The following is a 22,093-nucleotide window of genomic DNA, read 5'->3' on the forward strand; positions in this document are numbered from 1 at the left end:
CCGTTTGTAAATATGTGGGGGTCAGATCCTATAAAGAAGCAGTGCGCATATTTCAGTCCAATACTTCACAACTAGTGGTGTTTGGCACAAGCAGATTCCTATATAATGTGTACCTTATCAGGAATCGACTTGGTCACAAATTGTAACGCTTTGTCAGGTGGCCCGCTCATCCCCCTCCTTGCAAAGGTATATGATGCACTGTTTTATCGACAAGTTGAATTTTTTTTTTTTTTTTCTCTTTCCTCTTAGTTCTGGTTTTTAATTATTTTATAAATTGTTATTTATATTTTTATACACTTAATGATACTGCTTAATCATGGGGACATCCATATACTTCTTGCCAACTGTATGTATTGTATCTTATATTTTATTGTATAATGTATTTATGTATGTCGTATTTATTTCCTGTCCTGACTTTTATGGCAATATTTGCCGAAATAAAGTAACGAACGAAATGCCAGTAGACTAGACTAGAATAGTTCTTGCAATGTCCTAGTAGCTCTTTTCTGGATGGTCTGTGATTAGATTAATTTTGGAGCTGTGGTCTTCAAAACTGGACACTTTACTACAGATGAGGCCACCAGAGCTAGATAGTACGCTCTAATTATGGCCTCTAGAACTAGGCTGCACTATCTAAATGTTGCCTCCAGAACTGGAAGCTGTACTTGAGATGTGATACTATGAGAGTGGGTGGTTTTGGTTACAGACAGCAAGATTTGTTTTTGTTTTGGGTGGAGCAGTATGTGGTTGTCCTCACTGATAACTCCTGTTATTTCTTTTTCCTACAGTTAAATGGGTTGGAGTTGGTAAATCACGCGAGTCGATAATTAAGCTCTTCTGAGGACCACACTCCGCCTTCCGCCTTATTTTGCTCTCTGGGATGGACCAGCATCTCTCGTCTAAAGGGCACTTCCTGTCTCCTGGGGACTGAAGCTGGAGACGTACGCAGGAGCACCAGGGGGAGAGATCCACTGATTCCCTATTCCTGCAAATGAACGTTTTAATGAACCTCACCCTGTTTTATATTGTAAATAAGCCGGGTGCACTTGAGGGCTTGCCGATTGATGGCATGCTTTCGCCTGATACATTAGCCCATAGACCTCCTACTGAAGGTCCACCATTATCAAAAGAGGCATTCCAGGGGAGGAAGGGGGTCACCTGGTCTCATGATCACTTTAGTCATTGTCGTTTGTCTACCCAACAGCCTGCTTTCCATCCTTTACATCTTGGAGGACTCTTCAGGACTGAAGACCGAGGTACAGAGTTTTGGACCAGGAGTTAAAAGTATGTTTCCTTTGTGTGGGTGTGCACACCCTACGAGTGCAGGGCTAATGTCTGATGTAGCTGGGAGCACTATTGCATTTGTTTTTGGAACACCTTGTTTGACTGAGAAAAACTTCAATAAAGAGATATGATTATTGTAATATTTTGGAAAAGGTTCTTCTTTGGCCACTGATCTCGAACACCCTCTTGCCCCCAAGACTCCAGGATCTGCAATATGTCATGTTTTCCTTTCATTGCAAGGTTGTGCTATTCCACTGTTATAGTTGGACAAAGTCAGAAAATTCCAGCTTACGGTTAGCTGCCAAAGTTTTATGATTTTACTACAATATGCAAAGCATTTTTGACCCAGCCTCCCATCACCATTTCTTGCTAAAATGATGCTCTTGGGTGGCACATTCCGAAGGAGGAAGTAGTGATTACTGAGGCTGCACCCTACCGTGATCACAGGTTGATGTCAGGTAGGGTAGTAGTTGGAGTTCCTGTAAGGCAGAGGTCTTCAAACTTACTGATGCTGGGACCCGCTCTCAAAACATTTTAGGCTTAAGGACCCCCCTCCTGACAAAAAGTTCTAGAACCTGCTACTCCTCATCGACAATCATAAACATCCCCAATTCTCAGTGCAAATCATTTTTACGTTGAGGAAATAATATGAAACCGTGTTTAGCAAACCACAGGTCAGTGAGTGTTGGGACGTGGTCAAGGGTGTGGCTAAAAATAAAGGTCTTCATTTATGAGAAAGTGGCGTGGGGCAGTGCCGCAAGTCTTCTTGCTACATTGCCCTATCCAAATATAAAAGGGCAAGAATGCACTGTATTTATGAAATATAGTGCATTCCTGTCTGTACCCCATGCGCTGACTCACAAATGGCGGCCTTGCGCCAACGTAGGCAGGATTGTTTTTGGCCAGGAAGTGGCACCTTCCCGTACAAAAACATCCTGAGAGGTGTTTTCCTCTTTCCATGTGTGCAGCAGAGTGCAACACACATGGAAAGAGGAAAAAAGTAGGAGAAAGGAAGACATTTCTCCTCGTTATGTCTGTGTAAGTTTTTGGCACTGCTCCAGTTTACGTTGTTTTGTAAAACCTGGACAGCGTCAAAATCCATGGGTGTTGCATAGGAACTCCCACTGCAACGCCCATGGAACACCTCCTTGACAGAGTAAGGCAACGCAGCGGCTTGCGCTGCTTTGACTTACTCCATATCTATGAGGCCATGCAAAGCTACTTAGGGTGGCTGCGCGTCGCCTCATAGGTATGATTGAGAGGCTTGTTCTGACGGAGCCCAATAAAAGTGATGCTCTGGTGGCGAAAGCCTCTCATAAATATGTCCCAAAATATTCTGTCCGTTTTTTTTTTTTAGGTCTTTCACTGTCAGGTACCTACATATAAAATAACAGGCAGCTTAAAAGAAAAATAAATAAAAGAAAGTCGTTACTCATTGGGAAATGCACTTCAGTGTATTATGAAACCTATAATAGTTAATGCACTGCAGAGGTCTGTGTGTAACCAGAGACACAGAATTAAATTTTGGTTGGTGCAGTGGAGAATAGTGACTTGTGCATTTTTAATGTCACAAGGTCACAGCCTGTGACAGAAAGCACTGTGAAAATGTAAGTCATTATTTTATATTTGCATTACGCACTGTCTAAGATAGGCCACTAAAAAATGCACAAAAAAGGTTTAAGATGAAATGGTGTTTCCAAAATGTAGATTTAAGTAATACCAGACCATATGTAATACATTTTTTTTTATAGCTGTCCCGTCAACACATCCTCAGGGGTATTAAGCACTATGTATATACAATTAAAAGCACACACTTACCAGCCCAGTTGTTAACTCTTTGCACTCACTCAAAAAGAACAAATCTTTGTCATCACAAAGCTTTGAGTGATTGAATCATTTTGTATATTTTACCATTTGCAGATCAACTTGTAGCTCACATTTGCATTTCATTCAGGAAGCAGGCGCCCTGGCAGAAATGATTCTTTAGCTATCTGCGCAGCTTCATGTCACAGCACAGGAGACTCCATCAATAAAAATCCAGCAGAAGCATTTTACAATGGCTGGGGGAATGCGCAACCCCCTTTCCAGGACTCCACGGCCCCCCTGGGGGTCGCGACCCACAGATTGAAGACCTCTGCTGTAAAGGGTGACACCATGCAGGGCTCAGGTGAGCTAAGCCAAAGGGGGAACTTTGTGCAGGGCACTTTTGGCAGGATATGTGGTTGACTACTCTAAAGCAGCGTCAATGCCCTTGTTCCCATTAAATGCCCATCACACTGGAAGAGTCCTGAAGCCTTTTTTTCCCTTTGACACTATGGAAATCTACGTGTTGTGCGTGACTACCCGACTTAAATAATTCTACATTTTTTTTTTTTTTTAAATCTTCACACTAAGCAGTGTTGCAGTTCGTATTATACTAAATAAATAACTCACTCGCACTACCACATCAATTGCACTAATCCTTGCTAGGGGATGGACGCAGAACCCCCAGTCCCTCAACCTCCCCATCATCCCCAACCCACAGAGGACCACTGCTAGGAAATCCTACGATTTACATAATGAGGTCTGGTTTAAGCTCCCATGAACTGGGTATTCGCATATGGAATATGTTTCACTATATAAATAGCCAGTAACCTAACTGTTCTGCTGCTGTAGCTGACATGGCGTCATGAGTCTAGTCTTTGAGAAGGCTTTGTGATGAATGAATGCTGGCAGAAATTTGAATATAGTATCTGAAGCAGTGAAGTTGAAGGTGGGAAATGTGACTTGATACCTAGTAATGACTGCTCATGCACACCTAGGTTTCTTCATCTCTAAATATGCCCATGCATGCTTTAAAATGTAGGGTGAGCTGTGGGCAGAACAAGGCACAACAGCTTGTGCAAGAAAAAAAATGGATCCAAGCCTCCACCCAGAGCCTGGATTATTAGTCCAGCCTCCACCTACTAGCATCTCCTTGCAAGGTGGTAGATATGGCAAGCCTGGTAACCCTAATGGGTTGAAGTGGGTGAGCGGTAGCCTTGTGGGCTGAGGTGAGGAGTAGCTCCTAAAGGCATTGCCAGATGTACCAATCCATCTGATCCTCATGTTGCTTGAAAAAGCCAAACTCTGCATAGCTAGACTTTTTTTTTTTTTTTTTAACTTGCCTCTTACTGTGACTTAAATCCCTCACTTCATACAGCTTTGTTTCTGGTCTGTGCTAGGTCCTGGCACTTTCAAGGGCTAAGCTTTATATATACGCTTGACACTGTTTGCTACCGTCCTTACCTGAACTGCACATGATTCTGCCATCTTTGGCAGCTGTATTCCGAGAGAGGCACCAATACCCCTTATCCATAACATCCCTACTGTCTTGTTAAGTTCCCTGTATTTTGTCGCTCTCTCGTTTGTTTTGTGTTGTGGTTGTGTTAGACTGCCAACAGTTGTGTGTAATTCTGTTTTAGGTGACTGCACAAAGAATTAATGGTTTCCAAAATTATGTGTCTGATTAAATATGTCTGAGCAGATCATCCAGGAGCTAAGGTCGCCAATGGATGTAATTAAGTTTGAAAAGGAGTTTATCAGAGGACGACTCCGTTATGGATTTCTGACCATCTCCTTCCATTGCAAAACACACCTGTTTTCCATGCCACCACCCACTCCCACCAGCACAAGGACACAGACACCTCAATGTGATTTCAACTGGTTTATTTGGGATGGAGTTACACTGTGTGTGTTAAGATCTGCCACCAGGTAGTTCCAGTGTCTTGGAGATTGTCTAATGGAGACCACTGGTGTAGTCTAATGGTTGTAGGAAGGTATTGGCCCTATTTTACCTGTGCACCCTAAAAATGTGAAAGGGTCATTGTTGCAAGAAACATTCAGGGTCTGAGGCATTGCAGGCTAGGGGGTCTTAATAGCGGTACTCTGGTCTAGCTGCCTTCAAAATACTGGAAATGGAAACAGTGCTCCCTACTCCATCCTGATCAACCTCAAACCACTGTTCTGCCTGAGAGAAATTTCAGGAGAATGGGTTCAAGATTTGGTCTCAGAATGGTTAGGGTGAGAGCTGCGCAAGAACTTTGAGTAGAGTGAGTAAATGTTCATTTTTTTAATACATTGAGCTAGCTGTGCAAGTTCTCAGTAGAATTATCACAATAGAACAAGTTTCATGGGGCGCAAGCCCACCACCCATCTCAAAAGATACGAACACACCCTATCCCCGGCATTTTCTTTCCTCATTTATGCTTCATGCTCCCATACTTGAGGTGTGAGCTTCAAAGTATTCTGTGTCACTGTGCTATATAGTCCAGAATCCTCTTGCGATGGTTGCATCACTCAAGGTGCCTGAGGTTGGACTCTGGAGTAGTGTGGTGCACTACATTGCTTACCCAGAATTTCTTGACAGATGGGGAAACGAGTTTTATGTGGCATATGCATGACCCCAGAGACTATGCTTGTTGTGGGTGTTGGCTTGGATGGCAGGTGCCTTTCGTTTAGCAGTTGTGATACATGCAGATTAGCTAAAAGAGAGTGGAGGCTGTTTATCCCGTAAGGATGCTGAGTGGGGGACATCTTCTGTAAAGGCCATATCCCAAGAATTCTGTCTTAGTAGTCATCATACACTGCTCCATAAATAAATAATTTACAGATAGGAAGAGTGGGAGGCCCTGATTGGACTAATAGCTGCTGACAAGCTGGACCAGGGTGCATTTTGGGGGCATATCTGAACTGTAGTAGACTTTTTGTGAAGGATCTATACCATTGAATTAGGGATAGTGTCAATCTTGTGCTGTTTTCTGTGTATCCCTTTGTTATTCCACTTAGCCCTTCTGCACAGATCACACATTTTTTTGAATTACAAACAGATGCCACCTTCCTCTCCCATCAGCCGTGAAACAATCCATGCTAAAGTTTTCTCTGCATTCCTGCCCCTAGAGCAATCTGGTGGTATTTTCGCAGACTTCGTTCTAGGACAAGCAATCTTCATAATTCCAGATGGTGATGGAAAAGAAGCGAGGGGTCCCTCCTTGCTGGGTGGTGGAAGATGTTACTGTGATGTCTGGCCTGCAACCCCCGGGTGACCCTTCCTCCTCTGTCTGGGCCATCACAGCAGGGCACAGAAGAACTTCTTCTCACGGAAGGGGTTCTCTGAGGTGGGCACCGGTGTTATCAGTGGGTCCTCGCAGGTGTGAGAGTCACAGTAGGTCATGAGATCTGCAGCAGCCTTAGATACCTGAAATGGAACCAGTTCAGATTTGTGATTACAAAACAGGTGGTCCACTGTATGTTGAGCTAATAAGGCTCTATGAAGAATCGCTGTCTGAAGAGGATGAAGTAAGTGTTGGCTGTGGTTGAAGGTGTAGGACCCAGGCGCGTGAGGGCAGTGGTGTAATGCGTGCTGTGCGGTGGTGTAGAAGCGCTGGCAGTGTAGGAGTACTGAGTGCGAAGACTGTTAGTTTGTTCTCTGGCTGGTGATGTAGAAGCACGGTCTTTGGAGGCCTGGTAGAAGGGCTTGCCATGTGTGGTAGCGCCTACTTTGGGAGACAGTGTAGCAGCAGCGGCTGCAAGGGGGTGGTATAGGAGTGGAAACTGGGAAGGGATGTAGGAGCATGGGATGTGGGGGCACTGTAGGACTTATTAGTTGGTGGCAGTGTAGTCCTGCTCGCTGTGAGGGTTGGCGTAGGAGTCTGACCTGCAGAAAGATATAAGGCCGCTGGCTGTGGAGTACACGTAAGAGGTTGCTCTGGAGGGGGATAGAGTAGGAATGCCAGCTGTGGGGTGTTGTACATGACTGCTGTGGTGGCGGGGGGTCCGTGGTCACAGTGCTTCTGGTGGCAAGTGGCACTATGTGGTTTAGGTTGTACTTACTTTGATCCTGCACATGCTGGCCTCTATCTTGAGCTGCTCCACCAGTTTCCGCGCCTGTCCGATGCTCATTGTGCTGTTCACCGGGGTCTCTCCCTTCATGGTGTTACTGGAGAACAAATAAGATGAGTTAAAATGCTAGAAAGGGCGCGACATGTCTGGCTGAATCATTAGATGCATTCAACGAGCACTGACTGAATATTGGCTGACTCCGGCCTGACCACTTTCACCAAGTGAGTTTCTACTAAGTAGAACGATCATCAGTATCAGAGAGACATTAAATAGTACGTCTTAAAAAAGAGCTCACTATGTTAATGATTTCTAAATGGCAGAGGGTGGGGGTGGAGTGGTAACTGGCACCAATAGTCTTGAACTACAAAGAGTTTGGTGAACCCTGGACTGAGCAAAAATATTTTTGGTATAAAAAAACAACCATTGCCATAATAGTCTCTGACGCTTAATGGAACGTCTTTGTTTGTGGATGTACTTGTGAAGGGGCAGAACGCTATGACTCACAGTGAAGCTACCAAATGTAAGAGCGTAATGGAGGCACCTGCAGCCCCCACATGCATGTCACAGCCCTACTATATCTTTAGTGGGAATGGTCTATTTTGCAGTCAAAGCTGAAGTACCAACTACTTATATATAATGTAACAGATATTGTGCACAATGCATACAGTTATATGCATATCATACTCAGCACACATCCATGTTTATCAATGTGTTTCTCGCTGCTAAGCAGCAGTGAATGAGTCAAAATATAATCCTACTTTTATCAAATCAAGCATTCAGTCATACTTACCATGGATTAAAAGAGATGAAGAATTCAAAGACTGGCTAAACAAGAGACTGGGCCTGATTTATTAAGATTCCCATGAAGAAATTGTAAATGGCACTAAGTAACAATGTGCAACTACAATTTCTTAATAGGAAAGTACAAGAATGCTTTCTGTAGAAGGGGTGCAATTTTCACACCGACTTCTACAGAATGCATTGGTATTTGGTGAACCAACCTATATATTAATAGGTTAGTTCATAAAATACTGATTCGTAGTGGGTCGCATTATCTCATTAACATGCATGAGGTAAGTCACAAATATTGAGACCCCCTACGAGTGGTTAAAGTCACAGAAATCGTGGCCTCCTGGGGACAGCAACCCCCCCCTTCCCATGTCTATGGTTGCTTTAAAAAATATATATTTTTTAATACAGCCTGATTTCCTAAAAGGAAAAAGAAATGCATTTAAAAAGAAAATTAATACTTTTATAAATATTTTTTTAGGGGCAGTGTTTTTGTTGACATTCACAAAAGAGAAGGTGTCCCATTTGGTACCCCATTCCTTTTCCGAATGCTTACCACCACTTTTGATTTAGTGGTAAAAAAAAATTTTGCTACTGGAATTTGCTCTCAAAACATTAATACATAAGCTAAAGAATCTTTATTTGGAAGGGACGTCTTTTACACGGCCCTTCCAAATACCAATTCTATATTTATTCTAAAACCTAAATTGCGATTTGTTTACATGTTACCGAACTGCAATATGGGATTGGTACATTTAAAAAGGGCATTTTCCGGTCATAGTTTCAAATTCGACCTTTGCAACTGTAAAACTGCTTGATACATCAAGGTCTATATCTTATACTATCATCTTTTATAAATGTATCTCCTCAAGTTAATAGAAGTGATTATGTATAATATAAAATGCAGGCATTTGTGATATATTAAAGTGAGTGTGTCATGAGATGTGCAGGTATTCATCGAGGTATCTCAGACATTGGTAGTCATTTTCAGTTTATTAGTGCTCTGAAGCCAAGACCTGACTGCGCGCTATACAAGAACAAATAATCTTGATATTATTGCTCTTAAAATGTGAAAAGCAATTTTAACAGTACGTTGTCCTATTGCAATTCTAAATGTATTTTTTCCAAAATTAAAACGCGGTTTACTTTTTAAGGATAGAAAAGCACATTTGAAAACAAAAAGGGGTGCCTGGGGGAGTAGCCTGGTTGGTACACGTAAAGTGGCTTTTTTCTGTGGGCAGAACTGAACTTTTGTGTTTGTTTATAGTGATTATGCTTATGTTCTGATAGGTGTCAGAGATTGCATTGAATTGCAGCTATATACACATATTCTGGTGGACCTTTAGCTCTTGTAATTCATCTATATAACACTCTTCCAAGTCGAGGTGCGTTCCAGTAGAACGTTAAGATGAACAGGTTTCCTTTTGTTTTTCACTCACACTATCAAAATGCACTTTTGAGCTCCACCTCAGCCTCCTGCCTACAAGACTATATCTAGCTCTCTTCCATAAGTTGTTATAGGATTTGCCCAGAGACTCCTTTTCGCGCCAGCCTCAAGTTTCCACAAAAATCATATTAAAAAATATAGATTGTTTTGTACAAAGAGGGACTTTCAGTCAACCCTTTTCATCCACTGGACTGTTCAAGAGTCATTAAAAATTTTCTTTCGATAAGTCTATAGCATGTACCAATGGGGCAACCCACTTCAGCCAATCGCTTTCTTCCCTTTTGAGAGGTAGCATTTGCTCTTGCACATGTGCACAACCACCTAAAAAGTATTTCACTTTAGTGCCAGGGATGGTGGGCTCTTTGATTTTGTTACATATTTTTTTTTTTTTTACTTATTTTTGTAATGGATTATTTTTATTCATTTTTTCTTTCTTTCTTTTTTTTTTTTTTTTTCAAACATATGGAAACCACCTTTAGATGGTGTGATTTTTACTGTTTAATACTTTTACACTTTCCCTTTTATTGCACATGCATATAAAAGTATTTTTTTTTTAAACTCACAAGCTTGTAGAGAACAGGCTACTAGGCGTTGCCAAATGCTCGTTTTACGTGATGAAAATAAGTAAAATAATCAACAATATACAAATGATTAATCTGAAAACATCCACCCCCTTCTAAAAGGGGCAGTGGACAATTATGATTATGAAAAGCAAGGCAATATCCTCTACCCTCCTCTCACCATTCATTGTTTCATTTATGCTGTGTGTGTATCCACTCTCCCCATTAGTTGCACAATAAAATTAACTTGAAACATCTACTCACAGTATAGAAAGCTAGGTACCACTGTTTTATCATCGCAAAAGATTCTCTGACGTATAATTTTCATTCTGTGCAAGGTGCTAAAGTTTGAAAACACTATGCTTGTGAGAGGCGCCTCTTCTGGAGCCTGTGATCAAAAGGTTTTGGGAAGAGTCGAAAAAGGGGCAAAAAAGAAAGCAGCTACCTAAATCCCGCCCTTTCTGCCAGAGTCAGTGAATCGGGTTTCTTTGGGTTAATTTTTATGGAGAGTATTTGTGTTTGAAGAGATTTGTTAACTTTGAAAACTAATAGATTTTGATTGTTTTCATTTCAGAATAATTTAATTTGTGATAAGGTAATCCTGAAGAAGGTTCCTGGACGTGAAACACATTGAGATCAAATTTTATGTTAACTGTTAACTTTGTGATTGAAAAAAGAAATGCTTGAGGAAGGATTTTTTTATTTATTTATTTTTTATAACCTTATATGTTGAATTTAAGTTGGATGTCCTATCACTTATTTAGAGTGTAGAAAGTAGAGTGGATTATTCTGCATGTGCACAGATGCCACAAGTAAGATTTCTGTGTGGCCTGACTTGCTTAAAAGACTCCTAACCATTTATTTCAGGATACTGGCAAGGAGATAATGTGAAACTCACAAAACATGATTGGAGGAATGCTTACAAATAATCTAACTACTGGAAATCGATCTGGGTATCATTCCAACCCATCTTTTTTTTTCTCTTTTTTGTCCCTCATGCTACCTCAGATTATACCCATTCGTATGCAAATCAGCCTTGGTCCTGCTTCAGTAGGAATGGTCCAGCCAAGCCAGTTCCTCTCTGAACTGGAACACAAACAACATAAAACTGGTTTTGGCCCATCTGAGCCTCTTCAGTCAGGTGTAGCTTGGCCCCACATCTGTAAATACTCTTGGCCATAAAGAGTGTTACATCAAACACACAAAAGGTGATGGGAGGAATGATTGCAAATAGTGTACCCACTGGCAGTCACTTTAGGTAACCTTCAGAACCACTGTACGCGAAACTAGTCTTGGCTTGCTTACTGTAAACAAGGCAGTAAACTTAACTGGACCACACAGCCTTCCCTATAGTCTGGCACCCCAATATATTTGCCTAGGGTGTCGAGAGTTAAGGGTCAGAAAAATCATTTCATTCCAGGAATCGCCTTCATGCCAGCATGGTTGCTTTATTTCAATGGCAACTGTTTCAGAACAAACTTGTAAAAGTGTTAAAGTGATTAACCTTGCTAAGGCCTGTTATTAAGATAAATTAATGGCTGTAATTTCTTAGTATCCCAACTATCACTTCTTTAAAATAAGAATATAAGCATCACATTTTGTTTACTAACCGTTGGCGAAAAGTACATATTCTAAAGTTGCTAACCCAGATACTTCAGTATTGGTTTCACTTTGGGTGATTTCTAAGGCCGGTTTCACTTTGTGTGTGAGAGCGAGAACACGTGATTTACAACAAACAGAAACGACGTCTAAATGTTCTTGTGGTAATAATCTGATTACTGTTTATTGTATTTCTTGCTTTTACATAGCACCGAAGACTTTGGGAGGCTGCTTGCAAGTGCTAATAAATACATATCATTGTTACAGATCTCACGTGCCATGTCATGTGTTTTAACCAGTTACATCAACTTGAGTTTGCAATATGTTGACGTAGAGCTTTTTAAAGTAATCTCTTCATTCCCTAATTTGTATTTAATAATTTCTTGTCAGATGGACTTGAGGGTGTGTTGATGGGTACTGAGATACGTTTACTTGCAGATAGCTCTGACGTATGCTTGCATCTTGCTCAATGTATGTTTACTAATGGAACTGAGTGAAAACAGGCAGAAGGGAGCGTACAAGTACTGTGACTCCCTCTCTGCAGCTCATTACAGACACTGTTTTTAGTCATCAACTTTTCTGTGATAGCCTAATGCATTCTGGGTGCTGTAGTCTTGTTTTGCATTTATTGAACCAATTGGACTACCATACTACACCGGAAATCAATGATTTGTAGGTTGTCATGTTGGGTGTATTTGTATTGCACACCAGGGGCGTAACAAAGGCCCCTGCATCCCCTTGGGGGTGGGGGGGGGGGAGTGTGTGTGGGTGGGGAGTGGGGGAATCCAGAGGGGCCCCCTCGGCACAATACCTGGCCTAAGTGAGTCCATATTCTTTGCAAGAGGGGCTCCAGTTTCGTTATGCCACTGTGGCACCCAACTAACCTGGGAGTGTGTCCTGACGTTTTACGAGGTGATCCAGGGCTACCTGAAGTCAGGTCATCAGTTTCTAGTGGTATCAAGAAATGAGGATGAAGCTGTATTGTCAGGGACTCCTAGCTTTAGAAGCGAAGTAAGAGAAGGCACCACCGCCAGATACTGTACTGCGTATGTGGGTGTGGGGGACGGTGGGAGTCTGTCTCCTAGCTCATAGGTGAAAAGTTCAGGACTAGCGACAGAATCTGTAATGGCCCGGAGTGAGCTGGTCACCTTAAGCATAGGTATGTTTTCCCTGTGCCTTACCCGTGACTGTAATGGAAAGGAAGGAGGGTGTTTATCTCCACCAAGCAAAATCGTATACCACTAACTCGCAACAGCCATTATCCAATCCGCAGTTTTGGAATGGCACGTTTCCAGTGCTGTGATACCAACTAGTTTCTACACACTGACCATACGAATCTGTCCTCTCTGGGTTCAATTTAAACACGTTTTCTTCATATCCATTTATTAGAACTTTAACATACATTTGCTAAAACTAGCTGATTGCTTGTAGGGTGAATGGATAAATATTAAGATGTTCTGTGTGTCGGACTTTTACATGGATGGCCCCTTCAGTCTCCAGTCTTAAACAGTGTAATCAGGTTCTATATAGACGTAGCCAAGACTTATCCAGTGCCCAAACAATAGCAGTGCATTCCGTGTTAGTATAATTAGTCTTGTGAACAAAATACTTGACTCACAAGGAGGTTAATGCATACTGCTGCTATGCACGCGGAGCATTATAGTTACAATACCCATATCAGAGGCATCGTGTTCATCAGACTATAAGGCAGACTGTCTTAATATTTTTGGAGTTTTCTGTCATTTTCCTGGACTTAAAATATCGAATACCAGGACCATTATAGGTGTTCCCTCTCTGTTCAGCTCAACAAATCTTTTCCTCCACACACGAAGAAATAACACAGCGTGTGTTAATACCAGCTCATCTAAAGTGCTTCCTGGGTGATGACAATCACTCTTCCAACTCATATAGACTTCACTTGGCACATGAGAGAAGCGTGCATAAAAATGGACAAAGACCACTTGCAATGGACTCGAAAAGGTATGAGAGTAGTGAAAAAACCCGAGCTCAAATCAAACAGGTGTTACATTGGTACACCTTCTCGGGTGTTCTTGGGTGTTGCCTCTAGTCTAGGTCGTCAGTGAGAGGAGGTGTACAGGTCAGCTATATCTCGCACCATTTTGGCCATTGCACAACACCCACTAGGTAACCCTCGGCATTGGATCACCGCTGTTTTCTTCTATTTAAGTCCCAAAATAGTTTAACTAGGTCAGTTGGTTGAGGTTGGCCAGGATCACATACTATTAACTTAGAGGTAAAACTTTAACTACTGACAGGGATGTACTTGCTCGCTAAGATATTTCTCTGGTTACCCTATCACCCATAAGAACCTAGGACTCTCATACCCTGATGCACCTGAAAGTCATATTTCTCCAAACAGGGTAGAAGAGTTCACCAAAATTACCCTGGGTGATCACCTTACCAAGAAGCTCTGGTACTTCTCTGGAGTTTGAAATACTTCTTCTGACTGCCTTGGTCTCTGCCCTAATTTTACCCTAGTGTAGCTAAAATATGCTACCCCAATCCTTATCTTGATTAATGAAAATGCTACATGAATGTTATCTCTCTTACAATGGCATAACTCTGGCAACACCACCCAAATATATCAACATTAGGAGGCCCATTGCATTGAATCATTTACATGTAATCTCATCAAGACCCCTTTTTTAAGATGAAACATGAAGATATGTAGAATATCACGCTGGGCGATGTGGTGTGTAATATCTCTGTCGAAGAGCTAGGTCTTGAGTCTCTTCCCGTAGTCTGCCAGTGAGGGTGCAGTTCGAAGGGGGAGGGGTGGGTCGTTCCATGCCTTGGCGGCGATGTAGGAAAAAGAGCGGCTTCCGCTACAGCTACGCTGGATTCTGGGTGTGAGCAAGAGGCCAGAGGAAAAGAGCAGGTGTCTAGTGGGTTGGTGGAAGTGTAGACAGTGGTTGATCGTGCAGGGCTTTGGAGGTGTGTGTGAGGAGCTTGAAATTACATCTCTTCTGAGTGAGGAGCTAGTGGAGGTTTCTGAGGTGGGGCGGGTGATGTGGGTGCACCTAGGAAGGTCGAGGCAGCGGAGTTCTGTATTCTCTGGAGTCTCTTTAGGAGCTGGGAGGATATGCCGGCATAGAGAGTGTTGCAGTAGTCAAGGCGGCTGGGGACAAGGGCCTGGGTGACAGTTTTTCTGGTGTTTGCTGGGATCCATCTGAATATTCTGTGGAGCTTGGGGATGGTGTGGAATCAGGAGGAGGCGACTGTGTTGATCTGCTGCTTCATGGTCAGCTCACTTTCAAGGATGAAGGTTGCGAACATGGCCTGCGGGATGGGTGGCCACCAGCTATGGTCCCATATGGAGGTGTTTTCGAAGATCAGGGCTTCTGTCTTGTCAGAGTTGAACTTCAGGCAGGTGGTCTTCTTCCAGTTGGCTACGCTGATCATGGCTTTGCAGAAGTTGGTTCTGGTGATGGAGGGGACTTTAGCAAATGAGAGGATCAGTCGAGTATCATCTGCGTAGGAGATGATGTTGTGTCTGTGGGATCTAGCAATGTTGACCACAGGAGGTTATGTAGGTTGTGAACAACGGGGGGCTGAGGGATGAACCTTGGGATATGCCACAAATTATGCTCCTGGGTGCGACAGTGAAAGTGGGCTGTCGGATGCTTTGAGTGCGTCCTGTCAGAAGGCGAACCATTTGAGGGTGTAGTTTTGTATTCCGATGCTGTGGAGTCTGTTTATAAGAGTGTGGTCGGAGACGGTGTTGAACGCAGCTGATAGGTGAAGGAGGATCAGAGGTGGCGGTTTCCCCGCAGTCATGGTGTGCTCTGTTTTTGTTTGTCTGCGATGAGTGCTGTCTCGTTTCTGTGGCTGGAACGAAAACCTGATTGGGAGGTGTCCACTAGGTGGTTTTTCTCCAGGTAGCTGGTGAGCTGCTGATTGACTGCCTTCTCGAGTACTTTGGCCAGGTACGGGATTAGGGAGATGGGTCGCTAATTTTTGAGTTCGTTGGGGTTGGCGAAGGCTTTCTGTCAGGAGGGGTTTGATTTCTGCATGTTTCTATTTGTCTGGAAAAACTGCCAAGTTGATGGAGGTGTTAAGGATGCTGGTGAGTTCTGTGCTGATGAGGTTGGTTCCGAGGTTGAACAAGTGGTGGGGTCATGGGTCGGTGGCTGCCCCAGAGTGAATGGATGACATGATGGCTGAGGTGGATTGAGTGGTCCCCATGTGGAGATCGTGCTGTTGTTGTGCGCTGTGGGGGGGCGGGAATCGAGAGAGCTGAGGTTGGAGGTCGTGTGTTGGGGGTCAAAGTGGTTGTACATGGTGGGGATCTTGCTGTGGAAGTAGTCTGAGAGGGTGTTGCAAAGTTCTTGGGAAGGGTGGCTGGTGTTCTCTAAGGCTGCTTTGTTGGAGTATTCTTTGACTATTTTTTTAAAAGTTCTTTGTGCAGTTGGATACTGAGTCGATGCGGGTCGTGGTGGCCGCTCTCTTGGCCTTCTTGAGTTGTGTGTGGTAGTTGCTGAGGTCTGCTTTGTGGGCTGTTCTATCAGAGGGATTCCTGGTGGATCACCATTGTTTCTGGAGTTTGTAGCATCTGTCATTGATGGCTCTGGGCTCCACAGTGTACCAGCTGGCATTTGTAGAGGTTTTCTTGGTTCTGGCTGGTTTCAGCGGAGCAACTGAGTTGATACATTTGGTGATCCAGAAGACGTTCAGGATGACCTGGTCGAGGTTGGATAAGGCTTTGGGTTTGGATGAGCTGAGGCCCTGCGTCCACAGTGATTCAGTTACTCTGCTCCAGTTACAGTAGCCGGCTCTGTGGTTCCTGGTGATGGTGTGTTGGGTGTCGGCAGTGGTAAAGTAGATGATGCCTGTGGTTGGACCAGGAAGGTTTTATGACGTGGCTGAATCAGACTGTTGCTGCTGGTGGTGAAGACGGGGTCGAGAGCGTGTCCGGCCATGTGTGTGGGTATGCTGACTAGTTGGGCAAGGCCTATGTTGGTCAAGTTCTCAAGGCGAGTGGTGGAGTTGACATCGTTGGGGTTGTCTGTGGAAATTGAGGTCACTGAGTAGAATCTAGTGGTGTGATGATGTTAGGGATGTGTAGCAGAAGGCTGGTTCGGATCGTGGGGGTCTGTATACGAGGGTGCCTCTTAGAGTAGTTTTGGCATTGGTTTGTAGTTGGAAATTGATGTGTTCCATTGGGGATCTGGTGTCATTGTTGGTGGCAGTGCATCGAATGGTATTCTTGAAAATGATAGCAATTCCCCCGCCATGTTTGTTGGTGCGTTCTTGGTGTATGATCTTGTAGCTGTTGGGTGTTGTGGTGGTGATGCTGAGGTTCGAGGAGGGGTTTAGCCAGTTTTGGTAATGAAGGCAACATCTGGTGAGAGGGAGATGATGGTGTCTGAGATTTCTGGGGCTTGTTTGCAGAGGGATCAGCGTTGATCAGGATATATTGGAGAGGTTCCAGTTTGACTGTAGCCTTCCATGTGGGTGTGGTGCGGGGTCCTGTGTGAGGTGGCGGCTTGGTGCTGCAAGAGAAGCAGCAGGATCTGCAGGTGAAGGGTCCTTTGGTAGCACGAGGGGATGTTGTGCAGCAGTTTGGTGGCGCCCAAGATTAATGGCTTTGAACTCCTTTGTGGAGTATCGGTGGGTGGCGGGAGGGCCAGGGTTCTTGGTGCTAGGCACGGCCCTGGCGCAGATGAGCAGACTGGTTTGCCTGTGGGGTGCCTTTGGCTCGCCATGGTGCCAACCGCACTGCTGCCCACATTAAGTGATGGGGGAGATGTGGCATTGGGTGGCTGGACTTGGGAAACAGCAGGAGGAGGGAAATGGGGAAGAGAGGAGAAGGAGCAGATAAGGCAAGCAGTGCAAAAACGAGCAGAAAAGAGGAAAAAGAGGCAGGAAAGAAGCAGAAAAGATGGGGGAAAGGTGCAGAAAGCTAGCAGAAAAGGGGGAAGAAAGGTGCAGAAAACAAAGCAAAAACAGAACTGAGAAAAAAGGAGCAGACGATGAGCAGGAAACCAGGTGACTGGTCAGGCTGGACGGGAGACTGTCTCATTGAGTATGTCCTGGGGGGGTAGAACACTGGGTGGTGGGAGGTGAGAAACAGCAGGAGGAGGGAAATGGGGAAGAGAGGAGAAAGAGCAGCTAGGGCAAACCGGGCAAAAACGAGCAGAAAAGAGGGAAAAAAGGTGCAGAAAATGAGCAAAAAAGGGGAAAAGGTGCAGAAAAGAGGGACAAAAAAGGTGCAAAAACGAGCTGAAAAGATGGAGAAAATGTGCAGAAATTAGCAGAAAAGATGAAAATTGGGCAGAAAAGAGGGAACAAAGGTGCAGAAAACAAGCAGCAGAGAGGAAAGGGTGCAAAAAGTAAGCAGAAAGGGGGAAAAAGGTGCAGAAAACGAGCAGAAAAGAGGGAAAGGTGGAAAAAAAACAAGCAAAAAAGAGGGGGAGAGGTGCAGAAAAGAAGAGAAAAGGATGAAAAAGTAAGCAAAAAAGAGGAAAAATGTACAGAAAATGAGTAGAAAAGAGGGGAAAGGGGTACAGAAAAGAGTGAAAAACAGAGCAAAAACGAGCAGAACAGAGGGAAAAGGAGCAGACAATTAGCAGAAACCAGGCAGCAGATTAGCTATGTGTAGATGGTAGGCTGTAGAAGGGCATGATAGGGGAAGCAGGAAACCTGCAGTGTTTTTGTTGATAAATCCTGCATTGTCTAGAGTCTTTTCCGAAGTTGAGAATCAATGGTGCTTGGTGTGTTCTTAGTGGTATGGAGTTCTGCAATCTTGGAAAAGTAGACAGAGAAGGCCTAGCATCAGGTCTTCTTTTCTGCATGTCCTGGTCTCTATTCTGACGTTGTTGCTGCTAAGTGTCTTGCATGGCCATTGTAAAGAAATGGCTCCCTGTTGCAGTTACCCCCCACTTTTTGCCTGATACTGATGCTGACTTGACTGAGAAGTGTGCTGGGACCCTGCTAACCAGGCCCCAGCACCAGTGTTCCTTCACCTAAAATGTACCATTGTATCCACAATTGGCACACCCTGGCATTCAGATAAGTCCCTTGTAACTGGTACTTCTAGTACCAAGGGCCCTGATGCCAAGAAAGGTCTCTAAGGGCTGCAGCATGTCTTATGCCACCCTAGAGACCCCTCACTCAGCACAGACACACTGCTTACAAGCCTGTGTGTGCTAGTGAGAACAAAATGAGTAAGTCGACATGGCACTCCCCTCAGGGTGCCATGCCAGCCTCTCACTGCCTAGGCAGTATAGGTAAGACACCCCTCTAGCAGGCCTTACAGCCCTAAGGCAGGGTGCACTATACCATAGGTGAGGGTACCAGTGCATGAGCACTGTGCCCCTACAGTGTCTAAACAAAACCTTAGACATTGTAAGTGCAGGGTAGCCATAAGAGTATATGGTCTGGGAGTCTGTTTTACACGAACTCCACAGCACCATAATGGCTACACTGAAAACTGGGAAGTTTGGTATCAAACTTCTCAGCACAATAAATGCACACTGATGCCAGTGTACATTTTATTGTAAAATACACCACAGAGGGCACCTTAGAGGTGCCCCCTGAAACTTAACCGACTGTCTGTGTAGGCTGACTAGTTCTAGCAGCCTGCCACAAACCGAGACATGTTGCTGGCCCCATGGGGAGAGTGCCTTTGTCACTCTGAGGCCAGTAACAAAGCCTGCACTGGGTGGAGATGCTAACACCTCCCCCAGGCAGGAATTGTCACACCTGGCGGTGAGCCTCAAAGGCTCACCTCCTTTGTGCCAACCCAGCAGGACACTCCAGCTAGTGGAGTTGCCCGCCCCCTCCGGCCAGGCCCCCACTTTTGGCGGCAAGGCCGGAGAAGATAATGAGAAAAACAAGGAGGAGTCACTGGCCAGTCAGGACAGCCCCTAAGGTGTCCTGAGCTGAAGTGACTCTAACTTTTAGAAATCCTCCATCTTGCAGATGGAGGATTCCCCCAATAGGGTTAGGATTGTGACCCCCTCCCCTTGGGAGGAGGCACAAAGAGGGTGTACCCACCCTCAGGGCTAGTAGCCATTGGCTACTAACCCCCCAGACCTAAACACGCCCTTAAATTTAGTATTTAAGGGCTACCCTGAACCCTAGAAAATTAGATTCCTGCAACAAGAAGAAGGACTGCCCAGCTGAAAACCCCTGCAGCGGAAGACCAGAAGACGACAACTGCCTTGGCTCCAGAAACTCACCGGCCTGTCTCCTGCCTTCCAAAGATCCTGCTCCAGCGACGCCTTCCGAAGGGACCAGCGACCTCGACATCCTCTGAGGACTGCCCCTGCTTCGAAAAGACAAGAAACTCCCGAGGACAGCGGACCTGCTCCAAGAAAAGCTGCAACTTTGTTTCCAGCAGCTTTAAAGAACCCTGCAAGCTCCCCGCAAGAAGCGTGAGACTTGCAACACTGCACCCGGCGACCCCGACTCGGCTGGTGGAGATCCGACGCCTCAGGAGGGACCCCAGGACTACTCTGATACTGTGAGTACCAAAACCTGTCCCCCCTGAGCCCCCACAGCGCCGCCTGCAGAGGGAATCCCGAGGCTTCCCCTGACCGCGACTCTCTGAAACCTAAGTCCCGACACCTGGGAGAGACCCTGCACCCGCAGCCCCCAGGACCTGAAGGACCGGACTTTCACTGGAGGAGTGACCCCCAGGAGTCCCTCTCCCTTGCCCAAGTGGAGGTTTCCCCGAGGAACCCCCCCCTTGCCTGCCTGCAGCGCTGAAGAGATCCCGAGATCTCTCATAGACTAACATTGCGAACCCGACGCTTGTTTCTACACTGCACCCGGCCGCCCCCGCGCCGCTGAGGGTGAAATTTCTGTGTGGACTTGTGTCCCCCCCGGTGCCCTACAAAACCCCCCCTGGTCTGCCCTCCGAAGACGCGGGTACTTACCTGCAAGCAGACCGGAACCGGGGCACCCCCTTCTCTCCATTCTAGCCTATGTGTTTTGGGCACCACTTTGAACTCTGCACCTGACCGGCCCTGAGCTGCTGGTGTGGTGACTTTGGGGTTGCTCTGAACCCCCAACGGTGGGCTACCTTGGACCAAGAACTGAACCCTGTAAGTGTCTTACTTACCTGGTAAAACTAACAAATACTTACCTCCCCTAGGAACTGTGAAAATTGCACTAAGTGTCCACTTTTAAAACAGCTATTTGTGAATAACTTGAAAAGTATACATGCAATTTTGATGATTTGAAGTTCCTAAAGTACTTACCTGCAATACCTTTCGAATGAGCTATTACATGTAGAATTTGAACCTGTGGTTCTTAAAATAAACTAAGAAAAGATATTTTTCTATATAAAAACCTATTGGCTGGATTTGTCTCTGAGTGTGTGTACCTCATTTATTGTCTATGTGTATGTACAACAAATGCTTAACACTACTCCTTGGATAAGCCTACTGCTCGACCACACTACCACAAAATAGAGCATTAGTATTATCTATTTTTACCACTATTTTACCTCTAAGGGGAACCCTTGGACTCTGTGCATGCTATTCCTTACTTTGAAATAGCACATACAGAGCCAACTTCCTACATTGGTGGATCAGCGGTGGGGTACAAGACTTTGCATTTGCTGGACTACTCAGCCAATACCTGATCACACGACAAATTCCAAAATTGTCATTAGAAATTGATTTTTGCAATTTGAAAAGTTTTCTAAATTCTTAAAAGACCTGCTAGGGCCTTGTGTTAGATCCTGTTTAGCATTTCTTTTAGAGTTTAAAAGTTTGTAAAAGTTTGAATTAGATTCTAGAACCAGTTTTAGTTTCTTAAAAAGTATTCCAACTTTTAGAAGCATAATGTCTAGCACAGATGTGAATGTGGTGGAACTCGACACCACACCTTACCTCCATCTTAAGATGAGGGAGCTAAGGTCACTCTGTAAAATAAAGAAAATAACAATGGGCCCCAAACCTACCAAAATACAGCTCCAGGAGCTTTTGGCAGAGTTTGAAAAGGCCAACCCCTCTGAGGGTGGCAACTCAGAGGAAGAGGATAGTGACTTGGAGGACAATTCCCCCCTACCAGTCCTATCTAGGGAGAACAGGGTCCCTCAAACCCTGACTCCAAAAATAATAGTCAGAGATGCTGGTTCCCTCACAGGAGAGACCAACACCTCTGAAATCACTGAGGATAACCCCAGTGAAGAGGACATCCAGTTAGCCAGGATGGCCAAAAGATTGGCTTTGGAAAAGCAGCTCCTAGCCATAGAAAGGGAAAGAAAAGAGATGGGCCTAGGTCCCATCAATGGTGGCAGCAACTTAAATAGGGTCAGAGATTCTCCTGACATCCTAAAAATCCCCAAAGGGATTGTAACAAAATATGAAGATGGTGATGACATCACCAAATGGTTCACAGCTTTTGAGAGGGCTTGTGTAACCAGAAAAGTAAACAGATCTCACTGGGGTGCTCTCCTTTGGGAAATGTTCACTGGAAAGTGTAGGGATAGACTCCTCACACTCTCTGGAAAAGATGCAGAATCTTATGACCTCATGAAGGGTACCCTGATTGAGGGCTTTGGATTCTCCACTGAGGAGTA

General features: G+C 44.7%; 2 protein-coding genes across 3 annotated transcripts in view; one reads left to right on the forward strand and one right to left on the reverse strand.

Moving 5' to 3' along the window:
- Nucleotides 1-1,424, forward strand: part of LOC138259435 (adenylosuccinate synthetase isozyme 2-like) — a 48,796-nt gene extending 47,372 nt beyond the window's left edge. The window contains exon 13 of the mRNA XM_069207182.1: nucleotides 789-1,424. Within this exon, the coding sequence (XP_069063283.1) occupies nucleotides 789-841 (53 nt within the window). The 3' untranslated portion in view covers nucleotides 842-1,424. The remainder of the gene's footprint in view (nucleotides 1-788) is intronic.
- A 3,530-nt stretch (nucleotides 1,425-4,954) lies between these two features.
- The window catches only part of GNG3 (G protein subunit gamma 3), a 36,927-nt gene continuing 19,788 nt past the window's right edge, over nucleotides 4,955-22,093 (reverse strand). For both annotated transcript variants that reach the window (XM_069207183.1, XM_069207184.1), the window contains exons 2-3: nucleotides 7,135-7,240; nucleotides 4,955-6,499 (exon numbers count right to left, since the gene is read on the reverse strand). In XM_069207183.1, the coding sequence (XP_069063284.1) occupies nucleotides 6,371-6,499; nucleotides 7,135-7,233 (228 nt within the window). In that variant the 5' untranslated portion in view covers nucleotides 7,234-7,240 and the 3' untranslated portion in view covers nucleotides 4,955-6,370. The remainder of the gene's footprint in view (nucleotides 6,500-7,134; nucleotides 7,241-22,093) is intronic.

Source organism: Pleurodeles waltl, chromosome 9 (genome assembly GCF_031143425.1).
Source record: "Pleurodeles waltl isolate 20211129_DDA chromosome 9, aPleWal1.hap1.20221129, whole genome shotgun sequence".
In the NCBI taxonomy this organism is placed as follows: Eukaryota; Metazoa; Chordata; class Amphibia; order Caudata; family Salamandridae; genus Pleurodeles; species Pleurodeles waltl.